Source organism: Ambystoma mexicanum, chromosome 1p, assembly GCF_040938575.1.
Source record: "Ambystoma mexicanum isolate Mex_15411 chromosome 1p, UKY_AmexF1_1, whole genome shotgun sequence".
In the NCBI taxonomy this organism is placed as follows: Eukaryota; Metazoa; Chordata; class Amphibia; order Caudata; family Ambystomatidae; genus Ambystoma; species Ambystoma mexicanum.
In genome coordinates this window covers 672,694,005-672,714,825 of record NC_090921.1, presented here as the reverse complement: position 1 = coordinate 672,714,825, position 20,821 = coordinate 672,694,005, and the positions used below count along the sequence as shown (strand labels likewise).

At 43.8% G+C, this 20,821-nt stretch overlaps 1 protein-coding gene across 1 annotated transcript in view; it reads left to right on the top strand.

Annotated features, from left to right (window-relative positions):
• CTSS (cathepsin S) overlaps window positions 1-20,821 on the top strand; it is a 243,489-nt gene that overhangs the window by 79,256 nt on the left and 143,412 nt on the right. The window contains exons 4-5 of the mRNA XM_069649738.1: window positions 7,050-7,199; window positions 7,588-7,812. Coding sequence (XP_069505839.1) covers window positions 7,050-7,199; window positions 7,588-7,812 — 375 coding nt within the window. The remainder of the gene's footprint in view (window positions 1-7,049; window positions 7,200-7,587; window positions 7,813-20,821) is intronic.

Below are 20,821 nucleotides of genomic sequence, written 5' to 3'. Positions count from 1 at the left end.
CTATGCCACCGACTCACTGACCTACAACACCATCCAAGCCTGACAAGACCAAACTCCTCCTGGTAGGCTCCCCCGACACGCTAAAGAATCTAGACTCCCAATTCAGTCATTTCACCATTGACTCCATTAAAATACCTGTCTCAGACTCGGTCAAAACTCTTGGTGTCTACTTGGATTCCAACCTCTCCATGGACAGACAAGTCAACGCAATAGCCTCCTCAGATGCATACCACGCCAAACTAATCAACTCAGTCAGACCTTTCCTCTCCAAAGAGAACTGTACAAACATAGCCAGAGCAATCACCTGCTCCAGGCTAGATTACTGCAATGTACTTTTCCTAGGAACCTACAACAAAAACCTAGAAATGTTACAAATCATACAGAACAATGCCCTCCGCGCCGCCCAAGGTATTATGAAAAGAGAACACATCTCTGAGGCCAGAAAACTAGCCCACTGGCTACCAATAAGGGAAAGAATCATACTCAAAGCTCTAACACTGACCCACAAGTGCATCCATCTCACCGCCCCGGTCTACCTCTCACAAAGAATCCACCCAGTCTCCTCCACAAGGCCAACCAGGTCACCATATACCAACATGCTCTGTGTACCACTAGTAAAAAGAGCCAGAGCTGGAGGATCTAGCTTCCCTTATCTCGCACCATCACACTGGAATGCCCTACCTCCCACAATCCGAGGTGAGCCCTCCCTCATTGCCTTCCGGAAAGCTACGAAAACCATCCTCTTCACATAAGGTCTCTCGCAGCACCATGCTTGCCAACAAACTGATTATAATGTAATAACCAAAGAGGCATGAGCTGTAATGACTAAACTGTTTGTAGCAATCATAATGTGCCAACGACTGCTACAAATCTTGTACCACCTGTAACTAAATTCCTGCAAGTAACAGCGCCACAATGCCCCTGGGCTGTCTGCGCACTATATAAATATAAATAAATAAATAAATAACACTTAATTATAGAAGGAGACTTTCTTTAATGGAAGCAAATCTCATCACATTTTACATATAATTAGGAACATTTTGCATTTTAAAGATCTATTTTGGTGAAATACTTTGCAGAGGAGCAATAATAATTCAATACCATTTGAAAGTGGAAATCTCTCTGTTACAATGTTTTTGTGAAGGCTGTGAAGGTCTTCCTCATCAGGTTTGCAAATGATGACCATAGGACTGAGCCAATCTGAAGCCTCTGCCGGTTCAATGATGCGGTCATGGTTTAACGGGTGCTCTGCAACATCCTCACAGGCCTTCAAGGGCACATAACTTAGTTTGTGCTTGATGGGAATAGCGCCAGGATGAATTGGAATTGTGTAAACATAGTTTGGACACAGTAAAAGACAGAGGTAATATGGCTGCACTGCTACTACTAGACCTGTCGGCAGCCTTTGACCTGGTCAACGATAAAATACTATGCAGACATCCAGTCTCAGACACCCAGCGGCAGCGCCTCCTGCCCCAGTCACCTGCGGAGTTCCCCAAAGATCCTGCGTCCCACCCACCTTTTACAATGTATTTACCAAGCCATTGTTTGACCTCGTAGACAAATTGGGAGTTTACACCAACTATGCAGACGATACGCATGATACTCCTGCCTATTATGAGCAATCACACCCATGACACCAACACCCTGACCAAAATCTACTGAACCATAGAAGCATGGATAGCTCCCAACGAGCTTTGCCTGAACGACGACAAAACCAAGATTTTCCTCATTGGCAAACAAACTCAGATCAACAACCTATCCAATGACTACAAATCCTTCACTATTGATGGCAACACCATTTCCACCTCCAAAGAGGTCAAAACACTAGGAGTGTATCTAGATTCTTCTCTAAACATGACTAGGCAGGTCAGCAGCCTACACAGCCAAACTGATTAATGCCAGCAGACCAATTCCTGACTACTGATAACTGCGTTACACTCGCCAGAGCGTTAATACTATCCAGGATCGATTACTGCAACTCCCTATTTGCAGGATCCAATACCAAAAATATCAAAAAACTCTAAACAATTCAAAATACTGCAATAAGAGCAGCGCTCAACATTCCAAGAAGGGATCATATCTCTGCAGCTCGACGCAAAATCCACTGGCTGCCAATACGGGAGAACATAACGTTCAAAATCGTATCCCTTACACACGAGTGCCTAGTCAACAGTGCCCCCAGCTACCTGTCTAGCCTGATTACCAAGACCCAGTCCTCCAGGCCGACCAGAGCTGCTTCCTCTTTCTGCCTGGACATCCCTCGCTTCAAGCGGCTAAAAGAAGGAGGCAGCAGCTTCCCAGTATTCGCGGCGAAACTTTGGAATGCCATGCCCCTGGAATTGAGGTCTTACCCCTCCCTCTGGTCATTCCGTAAAGAACTCAAAACATGGCTTTTCAATCAAGGGAACTAGATACTCAGTACTTCTGTATTACTTCACCAGGCACCCCACCGTGTGCTCATGTACCACACACCCGTCAGCACACTGTTGCTGCAATGCGCCATAAAATATCCACTGTAAATGATATAACTGTAACCATACGAAACATATGTAACTGTATTGTATGACCATTGTATTAATGTACCATATTATACCCACCGTACCCCCTGAACTTTGTATGTAACCATAAGCAACTGAGGAAATGATCCATAACCACCATGCTTGTAACCAGCCCCTAAATGCCCCCTAGATGCACGCTTAACAAATGTCAAATAAAATAAATAGTCTTCCAGAGTGTCAGGTCAATTTCAAAACATATAGGCATATTTGTGTAGTAATTCTTGCCATAATGGAGCATCCAATAAGCACTTAGTCAACAAAGCAGTGGCTCAACTTAATTTTGAACGTTGCTCGTTGCAGCTATTTTATTTATTAAAATGTTTACAACGCGCCACACACCCGTGGGCCTCAGAACGCACATAAAACAGGACAGGGAAAGTGTCAGGAACAGACTAAGTTCAGCTTCGGTTAATCTAAGGATGAAATGCCCTTTCCTGGATATCTAAACTGTGCATCAGGCTGTACTACCATCAAAAAGAAGAGTGCAACGCTTGAGCCCCAATGGAGACGTTTTATGTCATTCGTAGGCACCAGGCGAATCATCGAGGAAGAATAAGAACGACTGATCATCGGGGAAGGTGTCACGAAAAACGTGTTCTGATATGTTAGTGTAATTCAAACCTGTCAGCAACTCTACTTCTTGGCCGTCGGTTTTGACAGGCCAGACAGAAAGTGTCAACGTCATTTGGTAAAGTTGGTAAAGTTGGAGGTGCCACTGACACATCCTCATAACCAGAGGCTCCACAGTCATTGCATTTCACATTTCCACCTGGTTTGAGCCCTCAGCACCTCATGCTGGGCATGCATGAGGGTCTGCAGCATGTGTTCCACTCCATACCTGTAACGCAGATGTTTTTCTTGTCTGCCTGGGTGAATTCTGTCCCTCTTAACATGTCTTTTGATAGTGGATAGCACATGTCAGTTTGGCCCATTTCCTTTCTACTTCGGAGTGAGTATTCAAAAGTCTTTGCCAGAGCAAAAGCTTCATCTCAAGGTGCATTTGTGTAAGTTCAGAATGCTTCCTCTGCCGCTGGATCGAGGCAGTATGAATTGGCAGTATCAATTGATCCCTGATAAACTGGTCTCCTGTTGCAATCAAGTCTCATGTGCTGAAGAAACAGCTTCAATGGATTCTGAAGGTGAGTGTCGGCTAGTACAGAACTGTTGGTGCGCTAGATTAATGTGTATCTGCTTACCAGACGTCAGCTTGATGCGGGACATGAAATAAGTGTCAAATCTGGCTCCGTCAGCTTGCATGGTCAGAGGTGTCAACGTGAAGAGTCGTTGCCCCATATTACCTAGTGAATTCATCAAGAGGTCAGAGTGTCTGCTAGGCGCAACTTGAGGCCGTCCGCAGCAGTGGTTGAAGTGGGTGGGAGCGGTGCTCCTCTACTTTTTAAAATGAATTTTTGCTGTTCCCATACTTTTATTTTCTGAAGAAACAGTTCCAGAATGGTCTAGTTTTAAAATAAAGGTGTAGGAAGAAGTTGAAACTTGCACTTCAGTGCACTGCACTGAATTCTCTCTTAAAGAGCAGGTGTGTTTGTTTGGGGGTTTGAATTGCACGTGGGAGGGGGTGTGGTGATGGGGTTTGTGGGAAGTGGGGGGCAGGACCGCAGGGAACATAGTTCCACTACTTCTTTTCGTACACTTCGGCCACTGGTCCACAGGCTCCAATTATGTGATGAGGGATGATTTTCACTGTTGCCAAGTGCAGGTGGCACACCCAGGCTTTGCAGAAAGGCTAGTTAAGGGTGAATGCTTTGCATGGCTGCAATCGATGCTGGCGCTTTGCAGAGGTAAAAAGGCACCAATGCGGGTTCTATGCGATTTAATAGTGGAGATTTGGTCGAAGCCAAATCAATCATGGTTTTGTTCTTCATTTTGCTGTCAATATATGAAGGGGGGAGACAACCCCCTTTTTTCTCCCCCTGTACCATATCAATCATGATTGCCCACCCCCACATATATTTTCTGCCAAAATCGTTAAAAGAAATTCGATGATTTGGCATTCGACCAAATCTCCTGCGTTAAAACCTCCCATTCCCCCAATGCCCTCTCTGCCCACAGGTTAGAGTTGAGGCAGAGCTGTGTGCAAGATATACTTGAGGTTTTTACGAGTATGTTGACACTGTGGAATTAACAATACTGCTTTACTCACCAGTGGATATTTTAATAATGGCTTATATTGCAAATATTTTCTTTTTATGTACGTTTTTTAACTTAAAGAGCTAGAGAACATCCAATTTAGGCCCTTTTGTCCATGCCTAGTCTCTCAAAAGCACATACGCTCTTTCTCCTGTGCATGCGCAGTGACACAGTCGGCTTGAGGGATTGGAAAGAAGGCTGCCACAACAGGCTTCCCTTTTAAAAAAAAAAATTCACCTGCAACACAAACAGTGCTCCTCTATCTCAAGACCCTCAAGCATAGAGAAAGGGGCATTCATTTGGGCATATTCCTTCAAAGAAAATGTAAGCATAGGACCAAGCTGCTTTGGAATATTGTCTGAAATGTAGGCACAGAGCACATGATAATAATGATGGATTGGGGTCTGAGAAATATGATAACACCAGTCCCAGCTGGAGGCCGATGTGTCAATGTATGTCATCTTGCGTGGACGTGGCCATCTTCCTTGAAATATGAAAAAGAAAAACGTGACTATTTAAGTGATTTGAAATGAATCATGTAAAATAGTGAAATGCCCTAAAGAATAGTGTTACGTCAAAAAGATCATTATAAACTTAGAGTAAGGTATTTGAGGTAATTTGTGGATTGAGATCTTAGAAAAACGTTTTAAATGCTAGTCTGAGTTGCAGCTGTTGTCTCCATGCATTTCATCTTGTATGGAGGAGGCCTGTTTGAGGGTAATGGAGGCTATATTAGCAAGAGACTTTGAGTCAGACTCAAGGCTGGTACACTCGAGAAAGACATATTTAGCAGTTGTCGGTAATTAAGCTTAAGACTGGCATTTGATTTTTGGTTTTCAAATGACTTCAAATAAAGGTGGCAATCTGAAGCATTGGATTTGAATGAAGATATAAAAGAGAAACTGAGCACTTAAAAAAATAAAAATAGAAGAGGAATGCCCCATGACCTGAAGTAGTGAAAGTATACTGTCCCATAGAAATTATGTTGACGCACAGATAAGGAATAGGATACAAATATATTTGAGGCACTGCATACAAATATATTTGTTGGTGACAATAATTGGCAATCACTTTAAGTGTACTCAGTATTGACCAACTGAGTAACTAATAAATAAGGAGATGAGATTCTTTAGAAAAGCAACATATTGACCCAATTGACACACAGCCACTGTGTAGAAGAAGACCAAGTGTGAGATGCATCTAATATTTCAAATAATGTGTTTGGAGGTGTATTTTATGAATAGTGAATGGATTTGAGAATATAAAGTAGATTAAGTAACAGACTTAAAGTAGAGGTGATTTTATGAAGTTAAACACATATAGACTCATTAATGGCAAGTATGCATACAGAACATATTCAGTTAGTAAACATTAGTACAATTATGGAGGGCATCGGATTGGATTTGATGTTTAGATAGACGGTCTTGATGAATGGTCAAGTGAGTACACATTGAATGTGGGCTTATGAAGGTAGGTGGTATGAATGAGATCTTGCTAAATGGTCTATACTGTACTGAAAGATAACATGTGAATACTGCAGTGTTTGAATGGGGGTGGTATGTATGTGATTCTATTACAGGGTGGAACATACCTCTGAGTATGATTTTAGTGAAACATCGGGATAGTGTTGATCTAGTTTCTCACTTGGATCCATAGAGCTTCGGATGGAAGCAGACATGAAAGCAAGACTGCTGCAGCATGTTGCACATATGTAGAGAGATTTCAGATTTAGTTTCCAACAAGTGCCAAGGAGATACAGAATTCTCCCTCCTGACTTTCGGCTTAGGTGATAAGATCCCTATGAATATATGATTGTAGTTGTAGGTGGAATTGGACCTTGTAGATTAATAAGTCATGTATTTACTTATGAGGTGGTTTTAGTGGGTTGTGCAATGAGTAAATACAAACACAGAGGTTGTTCCTGATTTACATGAAATAAATGTATATTCTTTGAATGAAAAGATGTGAAAGATACACAGGTTGTTGTTTAACGATGACATGTTAGAAAATATGGATAAATGAAAGATGGAAAATAAATGATTTTCTTGCGAAGACAGACGTAAATGGACATCCCAAAGCGTTCTAGAAGTAAATGTAGAGAAAGTTAAAAGACACCTGTTAAAAATACTCTAGAAGCAAATGTAAGCGCAGTGAAAAGCAATGTGCAGCATGTTTTAGGAGGCAATGCGAACACATGGAAAATCCAATTGAAATTCTATATTTGAGGGGTCCATGCTTTGGGAAGTGCTATCTCGGGACAGTTGAAAAGTACATAAATGGGGAGCTGTTGGGCCTCATACTCTTCCATAAGATGCATATTCTGTTGTTCATTTTTATTAGACCAGTGAAGAAGTGACTTCAATCCTGACTGGGTTGCAAATGCCTGACCCCCACCCCATAAACAGCTCCTCATATGTAAGGACAGAGGGCGCACTCCCATCCACTGTGGACTGGAGGACAAAAGGTTGTGTCACTAATGTAAAAAACCAGGTAAGAAATCCTTTCACTATGAACCATCCACCTCATTAATACCTTGTGCCACATAGACGCTATCCAACAACACAATGATGCAATTTATCATAACACACAATGCTCTGAACACACAACTGTTAACATGTTTTTCCATGACAGCTGTGGTCCAATCATGTCAACCTCTTTGGCTGCACACTTGTATGAGTAGCTGTCAGACCCGCTGTTCTCTATGCATGCAGTCAGCTTCTATAACTATGAACCTATCTGTGTATCTAGCTGGGACAACCTTCAGCCTTTCACATTGTCCACTTCTCGACTATAAACTTATCGCTGTGCCTATTTGGTTTGTTGAAGGCCATGCATTTGTCTGCTTCTCTCAATAATAACTTTGCTTTGTGTCTTCTAGGGTGCCTGCGGGTCCTGCTGGGCGTTCAGCGCAGTAGGCACCCTTGAAGGGCAGCTCATGCTGAAGACGGGGAAACTGGTGTCTCTCAGCCCTCAGAACCTGGTTGACTGCTCCACCAGATATGGGAACAACGGCTGCAAAGGGGGCCTAATGATGCCTGCCTTCCAGTACATTATTGACAATAAGGGAATAGCCTCGGATTCTGCATACCCCTACACCGCCCAGGTTTGTAAGTGCACACTCGAAAGGGTTTCTGTTGGACCGTCTGCCTTGGGGGCACACTGTTTCAGGTATTAGAAATACTGAGTTCATACACTTTAAAATTGTAATAATTAATTTCCAGTGATGGGCTTTCAATCAGCAAATCAATGCATTCTGGGAGTCTTTAGGGCCTCATTACGAGGTGGGCTGTAAGGGGTTAAAGGTGCCGGTAAAGGTGCCGGAGCCGTTAACCCCTTACCACCCTATTACGAGGTCCCCTCGCGGGACCCGCTCTGGACATCTGGCTTTACCAGACGTAGCTGGTCCTGCGAGCGGGCCAGCATGCTAACACCGGGCCCGTCATTAACAGGCCCGTTGTTAGCATGCTCCCCATTCCCATTGAGCCCTATGGGGGCTCAAATGGGAATGGGGATGGTCTGGCTCCGGGTTCCCTGAATGGGGAAATACCGGACACTCCAAGGAATGGCCCGGTATTTCCCCATTCAGGGAACCCAGACACGAGTTTGGAGGCAGCCATGCCCTTATTAAGGACATGGCTGCCTCCAAACTCGTAATGAGGCCCTTAGTCTTGCATCTAAATCAAACAACTGATTGTAATGGATAACCTACACCAGCTTCAAGTGAATATTTCATATAGTTATAAAAAGGCATTTACAATATAATTCGGTTGATGAAAAGAGCAACCCTGTACCTATAGTCTATTTCATTATGATAATCAGCTTGTACGACTTCAATCACTGCTAATTCTTACTTTAGTGCATTTTGGATGTATTTTTGTATCTACAATTTTAAATTGTACTTTAGAACATCTGAATGGAGTGTTTGGCAGAAGATTTTTAGAGACAGAGAGAAGGATTAGGACAGCTTGCTGAAAGGGCTTGTTTTTGGCACAAAGACCATCTATTCTTGGGGTTCAACACAACATTTGGATTGTTTGCCAATAAATCTTCAATTTAAGTTTTCCTGAAGATCTATATAGTTCAAAACAAAAGAGGTGATGTCTGGAAGGTTTAGAATTAATCTTAACCTCTGGCATTGCAAAGGGCAACCCTCCAGACCATCGTTCTTCGCCGGTCAAGCCATTACAAATCAGGCTTGGTCCCACCCCAAAAGGGGCAGGCCAGTCCAAACTGCTAGGTCATATCCCTTCTGCATGAGACCACAAGCATCCCCAAACATATTTTGGCCTCGTTGAGCCTCATCATTGAGGAGTAGCCTGGGGATCTAGGCCCAGCAAGCAAAGGACCCAAGTCTGGGCATACCTGTCCCACTCTCAGTGACTAATGCAAAACATAAGAGGTGATGACTGGAAGGTTTAGAATGAATCTTAACCTCTGGCAATGCTCTGGGCAGCCCTCCAGACCATCATGCATTGCCTGCCAAGCCATTACAATAGGGGAAAGACCATATGCAAAATAGGCTTGATCCCACCCCAGAAGTGGCAGGCCAGCCCAAACTGCTATGTCACATCCCTTCTGCACGAGACCACAAGCATTCCCAAACATGTTTCGGCCTCGTTGGTCCTCATCAGTGAGGAATAGGTTGGGGGTCTAGGCCCACCAGGCACGGGACCCACGTCTGGGCATACCGGTCCCATACTGAGTGACTTATGCAAAACAAAAGGAGGTGATGGATGGAAGATTTAGAATTAGACTTAACCTCTGCCATTGTTCTGGGCAACCCTCCAGACCATCGTTGTTCGTCTGCCAAGCCATTACAAAAGGGGAAAGACCATATGCAAATCATGCTTGGTCCCACCTCAAAAGGGACAGGCCAGCCTAAACTGCTAGGTCACATCCCTTCTGCACGAGACCACAAGCATCCCCAAACATGCTTGTGGTCAAATGCAGTGATTAAATGGACACCATTCTCGCACAACCCCATTATTCCCCTTTGATCATGCCCCTTTCCTACCCTGCTTTTTGTTTCTGGCTCGTTTCCAAAAAGCCAAATGTGCTGTATTTTTGATATATGAGGTTTCCAAGTTTTCTAGAGATGTTGCCTATTTTGATAAGTCATCTGTGGAAGCTGCTTCAGTTGAGCTTATATGGGTTATATGGGCCACAGCATGTAATAACGATCTAAATCTTTTTATGGTGACAGTTTCTCAAAATATCTATCTATGGACACACAGATTCATGGCTAAATATATAAGGAATACATTAAAGGAATTCCGCCTCAATTTGCAAATTAGTTTTCTCTAATCTCTCGATAGTCATGTTAAGGTCATCATTACCATATGCCGGTTGCAAAGGGGAGATTCCCTCACCATAGTGGAGCTGCTGAAATATATTGTAGAAGACTTATCACAACCATGTGATGATAAAATGTATAACGTATGGTTATAAGGCCCTACATTTAATATAAAAACTTAGTAGATGCAATCAGTGACATAGCTGTATGTCAACAGTGGATGAGAGACTTAACAATCCCGTTTGACTATCAAACGCCCTAAAAAAGCAGTTCAAAAAGATTTTTATATTCCTCCAAGGCGTCCAAAAGTAGTAGGTACTAATAGTCATTTTGGTAGCAAACCATTTGTCAAGAATGTGTGAGTCCTCATTCTGTGAAGGAAGAAGACCAAATGGCCTGTTCTATTGACGCTTATTCAGTGTGGCCGGTATTGGTAGTCTGATTCTTTGCTTATCCTCTTTGGTTGCTTGGTCTTTTCTAGCAATAGTTTTTGCCTCCTTAGCGGGGGAGGTCATAGAGGAAGTACCTAGACAGATTCCATTACTAATGGCTCTTGACAGCAGGGCTGATCATGCTTGAGAATGCAAGAACACACAAATTGACCTATAATCGATTTTATTTTCCACCTTTTTGGCCGCCTTTTATGGCGGACCAGTTATGGTTTAGCCCCATGGTAGAGGCAACTTTCAGCACATATTTCTGAATGAACTTGATGAGGTTGGATGACCTTTTGTGGCCCCTAATAGGGGGCACTTTGCTCTTCTTATGGTGGGATGTCTGGGTAGACTTGAGGTCCACATAGAGCATTGCATCCTCTATAAACACATGGAACAATCTCATTTTGCAGAGGGAATCCTTTTCAGCAGAGCCTTCTGTGAATCCTTGATTAACTGCAATTAAAGATCTGACAGTAGAAGCGCAAAATAGAAGCATCTGTATGGAGACTTCAAAGAGCAGAATCATGGTCCCCAGGAAATGAAAAGGTTGTAAAGGCCAGGCGGAGGTATAGGCGCTAGTGTGCAAACAATAGGTTATATATGGAACCATCAGCTAAAACTTTGGTAAGATTAAGTCTTCATATTCAGTACAATATTAAAGGCTGCACATAGGTATTATAGTTGTTACATTACTAATAAAAAAACAGTTACATCAATGTTACATCAATGTGAATCTTTAGAGGTATTTGTAACCAAATGTAACTAATAAACAGGTTTTGGTTATGGATGAGATGTAAGGGCATAAACATAGCAACAACTGATAATATTAAACATCACACACATTTTCATACATTATTTTTATTATTATTATGACCCAATCGAAATTGGTACTCAGCAGTCATCTGCTTAAACTCAGCACTTGGCAGTCACAACTGTGCTTTGATATGCAAGCTAGCCCTGTGGAAAATGCTGAGGCTAAAGCAAGCCCGCCAGGTTGTCCATGCCATAGCCCTTAAGTGCCAAGGATGTTAACCCCTTAAGTGCCAAGGGGTTAACCCCTTAAGTGCCAAGGAGGCTACTGAAACAGAGAAAGAATTACTATACCTTACCTTCTATGAGCATTACTTCTTCAACATTGCCCTATATTTTCATTGATTCATTGATAGAGTGTTTCCAGGTTTGCCATCTAGAAACGCAGCACAGAGCAGCAGCTGTATTATATTTGTTCCTGTATCTCTTTTCTTTGAAACTCTTAATTTGTTTAACTGCTATGAATTGGTAAATCCCATTTCAAATTTAGTAACATTGCAGTGAAATGTAAACATGTGTTCTAACAATAACACAGAACTAGACATCTTGCCACTCTGATGCATCCCAGAACGTGAGATACTCAGTCCAGAAGACAAACACTGACTGAGAAAGAGCAGTCACTGCAAACACATACATACCACCAGATAGTGACTGATACATACATGCAATAAACATTAGAAATCATGAAGGTCTCATGTCAAAGGAGTAACAAACACATCAAGAAAATAATCCCTCACAGTGAATAACGCATCAGCATTCCTGAGTCAGCCAACAAAGCACATTTCCAATGGTACCTCGCTTAATCATACAAGGCATACATTCGTTTTCGAAAATTGAGTAGCAGAGTTTGCTAATTAAAATGTTCTTGATTAGCAAACAAACCTATTTGATTAGCAATTGTGTACTAATATTTGTAATGTCAACAGACCTTATTTGTATCCAAAACATAAAATGACGAACACTACAGCATTTTTGTGTACCTTTGATGTAAGACATGAGTGAGATGGGTGTCTGTTAAATGTAAAGATTAGCTGCACGTGTGGACACAAGCAAAAATAGATATAATGAAAATGCTCTAAAAACTGTTTTTAATGCAAGGCTTTGTGCAGTTGGGTGCAGTCGGTGTTGCACAGGGCAGTGTCCCGTATTGTTTATGCTTGACCCATCATTTGCTGTGCAAAGGGAAGCTCAGTAGTTTCACAAATAAATGTTGAAGGAAAGTCATAGCCTGAGAGTAAGTACAAAATATGGTGTTGCGACAGGCAAGGTAATTGTCAACTGCAGGTGAACAAGATGGCCCTTGCCTGTCTTTGATATCAACTGCTTTCAATAAAGCGTTAAATACCACTTTCGGAGGAGGGCAGGGCTGCAAAAAAGCCAGGTAGGGCCAAGTGCAGCATTCCAGCCATGCACACCCATGAAAGTGGTATTTATTGCGATTAGCACTCAGAACTGCCATCTGGGGGGTGATATGTTTTTTTGTTTGGTTTTAAGAGAATCAGGCTTTGCCCAATCCATGCATTCCTATAAAAAAATAAATTACACATATGTCTGCAATTGGAAATATTCAATTTGATAGCTTTATTCGGCATACATTTGTTAAAAAGAAAGGAATGGAGTAAAAACACATGTTATACAGTGGAGTAAAAACAGAACAAATCCTGGAGCCCTACTAGAAATATTATTGCATCTTCATCCAATATCACTTTTATGAGCAGAGCATGCTTGCAGCCTCTTTATTAAAAACAATTCCCACGTATCTCTGCCTGAGTAACCAAGCTCGATGCACACACCGTGCAGGTGTAAAAACAACTTTTCTATCAACTCAACACATTAAGAATTGCATAACTTCCTTAATACAACAAACTCCTTGCGCATTAAATAGTGGTTTCAAATACAATCTCCTTAGATCCAAAGTGGCGGGACAAATTAGCATGTAATGTATTTATGTTTCATTAGCAAAACCACACAGGTTGACCATGAGCTTGTATACCATGCTGTATGCAATATCCCCAGCCTCATTCGTACATACAAAGAGCGCTCATAAGGGGGATGGAATTCATCCAGAAGGCTCAGCGAGTTTCCCATCATTTCACTGCACAAAAACTCTGGAGCATTCTTCAAGGAGGCCCATTCCACTTTCAGCTTTTCCATGGCTTTCCTCCTTGTATTTGCTTTAAGATCTACGTTTAAAGAATGTTTGCAGTTCAGGGGTTTATCCCAGAGAGCTCCTGGGTCTCACATATATAATAGGTGTTTTACATTGGTCAGCCAACAGCAACTCTTTGCTCCCTCCAAAAGTAGAACATTCGTCAGAGATTCCCAGTATGTTGACAATCCCGGGGAAGTCCACAGTCTAACCCAATAGAGCACAGATTTAAGGGCAATGTGGTCGACTATAGGAAAAACACTAAGGGGTGATAGCACCAGGGAAGTCGGAGCACTTAAAAGCAACAAAAGTAACTTTTTCAGAAACGTGTTCTAGATACTTGAGAGTGGGACCGATTTGGAGTAACCCCACAGCTCCGACCCATAGAGGGCCATTTGCAAGGCCTGCTTATCATATCATTCCAGAGCCGGGGAAATTGCCCAACTACCATGACCAGACAAGAAAGAGTGTATTCCACCAGTATATATCCCCAGACTAGTCTTAGCCTTAGTAAGTGAATCAGACCTAAATCCCAAATAGTCAAAAAAGGTGACTATCCCCAGCTTTATGCCATCTGCCATTATTCTGAAATGTATGTTCTTTGCAGAGGAAGGTTTAAAGACTTTGGGCCTCATTATAAGATTGCCGGTCCGGGAACTACGGTACCGGTAAGCATGCTGGTACCATAGTTCCCAGGCCGGCAAACTACGAGTTCTGCTCGCGGGTGCCATTGCTGTCACCAGGACTGGCCTGGCAGCTGTACCGGACCCGCGAGCAGAGCATGTTGGATGCACCGGCACCGTTCATAACGGTGCCGGTGCATCCGGCTTCCCCATTCCCATTGAGCCCTAAAAATAGCGAGCAATGTCTCAAGTCCCCTTGGGGATGTGGCCAAAATAACCACATCGTCAGCGTAAAAGCGGTTAGGCCATTTCTTATTCGCATTTCTGGGGGCATCAAGAGCATACCTTTTCTAAAGCATCTATTATGTCTTGTATGTAGAGTATGAAAAGGAGGGGCACCAAGACGCAACCCTGCCGCACCCCACTTGTCACAGCAAACGGCCTTGATTGCTCCCCCCAACTCCATAGCGGATTGACACTTCCTTTTTTTATATAATAATTTGCTAGAATCAACCAATGGCATGGGTATGTTACGTTCATTTAATACCTGCCAAAGGGTAATTCTTGAGACTGTGTCAAAGGATGATTTTAAATAAAGAAAAATTGCATACAGCCTGATTTCTGCAGAAATTACATATTTATGGATCAGTAGGAACAAAAGAAAGCAGTGATCCACAGTTCCTCTACCGGCACACAATCCTGCTTGGCTCCTGTAATAATCCCAGCTTCATTTACCCAATTTTGTAATCTGGTCAGGATGTTTTGCCGACACAGTCTAGTAATGAAAGCGGGCGGTATTTCTCTGTGAGACCCCTCCCGCCTTTATTGTATATGGGGACTATAGTTGCATCCCTCCAAGTCCTAGGGATTTCTCCCGAACGGATAACAGCATTAAAAACCTTGAGCAGGATTGGGCCCAAATTAAAAAAAAATCCACTGGTATCAGGTCAGGGCCAGCTGCTTTGCCCAGCTTTTGAGAAATCAGAGCATTTTTGACCTCATCAATCGTAATAAGCCAGGTCCATAATGGAGTCGGGTCATTTTCCTTTTACTCAAGCACATTCCGTGCTAATGGGTCTGGACTTGCATACAATCTAGAAAAATGTCCCCACCATTCATCTGCAGGGATATGACATTGAGGAGCTTGCTCGGGGTTCGACTGCCTTGATGTTACCAGTGTCCAGAAGCCAGCGCTATCTCCCTGCGCCTATGCCATATGTAGGACTGCCCACCTTGATTTAGCATACACATTTTTTACAATTAGTATTACGATCTTATATTTTGCCCCAAGGTCCCGGAGCCAGTGCTTGTCCCGAACTGTATCAGCTCTTTTGCATAAAACAATGGGCCTCATTACAAGCCATGGTCCGGAAATAACGGTGGCGTAAAATCTGCCGCCACCGTTGTTTCCAGACTGGCTGATTCCGAGTCCTGCAGGCTCTGGGCTAAATTGATCCCAGGCTATTATATTTGATCAGAGAACTCTACACAAATAACTCAGTGATGGTGCACGTAAATCAAGCAGGCTCACTCTCCAGGCCCATTATCACTAACCACGGTCTATAGCAGGGATGTGTGCTTGCTCCTCTATTCTATAAACTGTATACGTCTGACATGGCCGCAGCTATTGATAATGCCAGAAATGTTCCTCCAAAACTGGGATGCATCCCAGTGCATTGGCTCGGCTATGGAGATGATACGGTTCTGTTGGACCGCACTCCCATTGGCCTGCAACGTTCCATCACAGCCTTGTCCACCTATGCCCAACAGAATAATCTTCTTATCAATATAGGCAAAACCAGAATTGTTACCTTTGGCACTGAAAGGAGGAAAAGGAAAACACCCTCTGTCTGGAAGGTGGGAGTAGTGGCATTGGAAGTAGTTGCTAGTTATGTATCCCTTGGCTTCCCTGCCAAAGATCGTCCCAATAATACACACTTTGGCGATTACACTATGCCCAAGGTACTGAAACAATGGTGGACTCTCAGAAAATGTGTTGGCAGGAAAGGTGGATATAACATCCCCAAATCAGTCCCTATTGAAGCACTGCGATTCGAAAAGTGTCTCATTGCGGCCCATTGTAACCAAAATAACACCAATTCTTATTTACGGAACTGGGTAACATCCACTGACCATTTCTTGAGAGCGATCAACATAGACATCTTAGACTTGATTGACTCTACAGCAGGCATTGTCAAACTCAAAAGACACCATGCAGTCTGGGCTACGGACCTGGATCTATGCCGGCTACATACTAAGACAACTCTCTCTGAATTCTGTAGACAAGGATTTCAATATAATACAACTCGCACATACTTAGTTAAGTCCTGCCTCCACCAATTTAGGAGATTTATTACGTGTATGCATTTTAATAATATTCTAAGTACTAGAGAGGCTTGGGGTCGCCGGACTGGGACACCATATGAGGAAAGGCTCTGTCGATTCTGTTTTAGTGAAGTGGAAACCATACGTCACCTAATCACTAGCTGCCCAAAGCTACGGAATTGATATATTAAGGGCTACTTTAATATGATTTCCAACATTGAATCCCTGAACTCAGACCAGTTCTGGAGCTATTTATATAGTGCAGAATCCCTTGTATGTACTGCAGCCGCATTCCATATCTGGAAGGAAATTTTAGCCAGCACTATTTGATTTCATCCCAGATTAATTGCTTTGTACCTATGGAGAATTTTTGACACGTCTATTTAAGGAAAAGGAAATACATTTGTTTTTATTAAGCTGTAAGGCAATAATTGGAATGGTTTTAACATGTCTGATTTTTGTAACTTAACTTATTCATGTTGGTAGTGTTATTGAGGAACACATGTATGTGCTTAAGGTTTATGATCTTCTTTAACCAAATGCACAATAAAATGAATTACAAAAAAGAAATTGCATAGCTCGCCCCATACCTCGCCAAGGACATCAGAACCACCATCCATTCTTCTGCTCTTCTCTACCTTCTCTCCACTCTCCCACCCTAAATTCCTCAACCTACTATCACTGAACCGCAACTCAGGATCCACTGGAGACCCTCCCCCAGCCCCATTTTTCTACAAGAAATCTTGACAACCACCTGCACCGGTGACTTCGCAAGATCCATCGTCAGCACATCACTCACTTCAGGCACCTTCCCAGCAGAATTCAAAACCTCCTACATCAAGCCTTTGCTCAAAAAGTCCTCCATCGACCCTCTTGCCCCGACCAATTACAGACACAAACAAACAACTGATATATAGCTAAAAATAACTAAAATATAGCTAAAATAACCAACCGAGCAGCTTATACTACCAACTATGCCTCTTCTGAGAATCCAACCAGATGCTCAACTCTGCACAATCTAGCTTCAGACCCTTACGAGGAATCGAACCCTGACTGGGCTCCATCTAGGATGATCTTAAAAGACACACATACTCGGAACGTGGCACGGCCCTAATCCTACTCAACCTCTCGGCCGCATTCAACACCATTGACCACTCCATCCTCACTGACAAACTACACACACTTGGTCGGCATCAGAGACTCAGCCCTGAAATGCATTTCTTCCTTCCTCTCCAACAGATCCCAAATAGTACACATGCCTCCTTTCTCCTCGGCACCCCGCTCAGTTGCCCATGGAGTGCTGCACTATTCTCACTCTTCTTCAATCTCTACCTGAGCTCCCTTTCTGTATTCGGTTGATCGCATTGTCTATCATGCTATAATTACGCAGGTATCACCCAAATCATGTTCAAAATCCCAAAGAGCCCAACTTTTACCTCCCCGATCTCGCTACATGTCTTTCAGAAATCGAACACCTCCTACTCAACCTGGACAAAACTGAGATCATGTTCTGTGGGTGTTACACTCACCTGGTATCCACAGGGACGCCACCCAGCTGGGTTACTCACTGGTATGCTTCTCAGCTTTGCCCTGATGTGGTCTGCGGGGAAGGTTCTGCCTGAAAATACAGGAGGACGGTGTTCAAGACTGACCGGCTGTGGTAAGTATCCTCCCTCCACCCCCGTATGCTTTCAGTCTCTCTGGTGCCCTCTCCTCACCTTGTGGTAGAATTAGGTGTGCTCTCCGTCCTGCCTTCTTTGCAGGGGCGCGTTGTCTTTCATAGGCGAATGCGGTCCAGTTACTTCACTGACACCAGCCCGTTTGCTATTGTTCAGGTAGGTCTTATTGCTGTTCTTTAGTTTTGTTGCTATCCTGCATGCCTTTCTTTGTTTAAAAGGTCTCTTTTTCCTCCCTTAGGTATGCAGAGCTTCAGCGTGGCGAACTGGCTTGGTTGAGCCCCGCTGGTAAATGATGGCGCAGTAAGAGCGCTAGGATGCGGTAAGTAAGCGCTATGCGCAGCGCTGCGAAGTCTTGCCTTTGCTAACCTGTGTTTTCCTTCCTTGTAGGACGCAGTGTTCTTCAGCGCGAGTGGAATGTCCGAAGTGGTGCCAGCCGAGAGGCGACCAGCCAGGTAAGCCTTTTGAGCAGTTCGTAATTTGTAAATGTCTCTTGCCTCTATCTTCCTCTTTCAGGTCATTCTGTCTGGGAGGCGTGAAGATTCGAGGAAGCTGTTCCCAGTAGCTGCGAGTGTTTAAAGATGAAGACTGCAGGTAAGATGCTGCTGCTAATGATGTTCCTTTTGTCTCCTTGCAGGTTCTGCTTCTCCGAGGTTCGAGGGAATAGCTGGACACGGTGAGTGTCACGTTGCAAGCTGCAAAGTAACACGAAGCATGTTCTGCAGTCAGGGTTAGCCCAGGTAAAGTAGTACCAGGGAAAGTAGTTCCAGGCCTGCCACACCCAAAACACTAGACCACATAGCTTGGTTCTTAGGAACCAAGCTATGTGGATGCCTCCATGTTGGCTGACAATACAATAAAGTAGTTCCCAAGCACATTGTTGTTCATAGTGTATGAGCCTGGCGCCATAGGCACCAGGACTGGCCCCATGAGAGCTTTTGAAGAGAATGCCAGGCTCTACAGGCCCGAGTCCTGACTCCACCTGGCCAATGGGTTTGCCAGAGGGGGTTTTGGGCGAGGGTCGTGACAGCAGTGTTAGGCAGAAACCTGTGCAGTTCCCTTAGGGACCACTGCAAAAGATTTAAGACTACAGGTGTTTGGCAGTAAACCCACTTGGTAGCAGTCTGTACCACACAGATTCACTTGGTAGCTGTGGCTGAGCAGTCAGACTTTCCTCAAGAAGAGTTAGGCAGTATATAGAGTATACACAATAGGTACAGAGGCACAGTAGCACAAGCAAACACTGACCAGAGCTTTGGTGTAAAAGTATATAATTATGTATTTAAAGACACACTTGTAAATTACACTAGCACAAAGAGGTAAGTAAATTCAGCACACAGTCACTATTATATATATACAACCCTAATTGCTTATTAGACAAGTCTTAATGAGAAACACCACTTATTTTCAGACAGAGGTGAGCGCTTAGCATAAGATGGCACTCTAATAAGTTATTAAAAAGGGAGGGAAAAAGGCAGAGTTATGAAGCACACAAAATACTTTTCACAGAACCACAGTAAGGCAGGATAGGCAGAGTTCTACTGGAGAGCAAGGAAGTCAATTGCAAGTCCCACTCATAGAGAGAGCAAGCGAAATGTGTCCAGGATCACACAGTGGGGTTATACCCAAACAGTCTTGTAGATAGTTTGCACACAAAGAATGAAATTAAAGTCAGGAAAAGTTAGCTAGGTTGTCCCAGGCCAGCCCAGGTTAGAAAGTCGAGGCTTTACTGTCACCCCGAACGATCTGTCGCAAGGGAAGCCAGGCGGGACACAGTACCTTAAGTGGGAAGGACGCTCCAGCGGGGGCAGTTGTTCCTGGCAGCGGGTGCAAGTCGGTGTTTCATCCAGAGGAAGAGGAGGTCTCGACGTGGAGGAAAGATGAAGGTCGTTGCACTGCCAGGGAAGAAACCAGCCGCAGAGTTCTTCAGTTAAAAGGTACTACCCTTCTATTCGCGGTAGTGGTAAACCGTGGTATTCCGGTTGCCGAGGTGCTTGGCACGGGCAAGGCGGCCACAAGATGCTCCAGGAAGGCGAAAAGAAGGCAAAACTGGTTATCCCCACCAGTCAAAGGAAGAAGACTCTCCGGACTGGAGATCTCCTCTGTCGTCGGGAAAAGTGGTGAGACGGTTCAGCAGGGCTCCACCGGTGGTGTCGTCGTTGCAGGTCGGCTCAGCTTCTCCCTCCTCGGATTCTTAGGTCCTGTGACGACTTCTGAAGTTCCAGTCCCCAAAGCCCTGCTTTTATGCAGCAAACCCCCATTCATTCAGCCTAGCTGTCAATCAAACATGCTAAGTGGTGAGCTGGCCGGCTCTGCACTTGGGCCAATCACACAAGAGTGCGACTTGAGTTGCCAAGGCAACTCAGTCCAGGGTGCCTAAACCCCCTCCCACACCCCCTGTGGTACCCAGACAGAGTGGCACCACTTTTGGAGGCTTCTGTGGAGAAGCCCGCCAAAAAGTGGAACAAAGGGCTCGACTTGGGTTGGAGTCACAGAAGAGAACACAAACGCCATTTTAGAATCGAGTTCTGGCAAAAAATACCAACCGGTGAATTAATATTAAATAAACAAACCGGCGGTATGTTCGAGGCTATAGGAATTAAATAATTAAAGTTGGTAGCCTTGAACAATGGGAAAATCCCATAGAGATATATTCGCGGTCGAATATAAAAAGTAGTATCCACTGCCACCAGCCAAAACTCGATCAGGGGGGACGGAGACGTGCCCCCTCGAACAACAGACCCCGGGGCAATCGAATTGCCCCGACAGGAACGTCCACAATAGGATGGTTTGTACTGG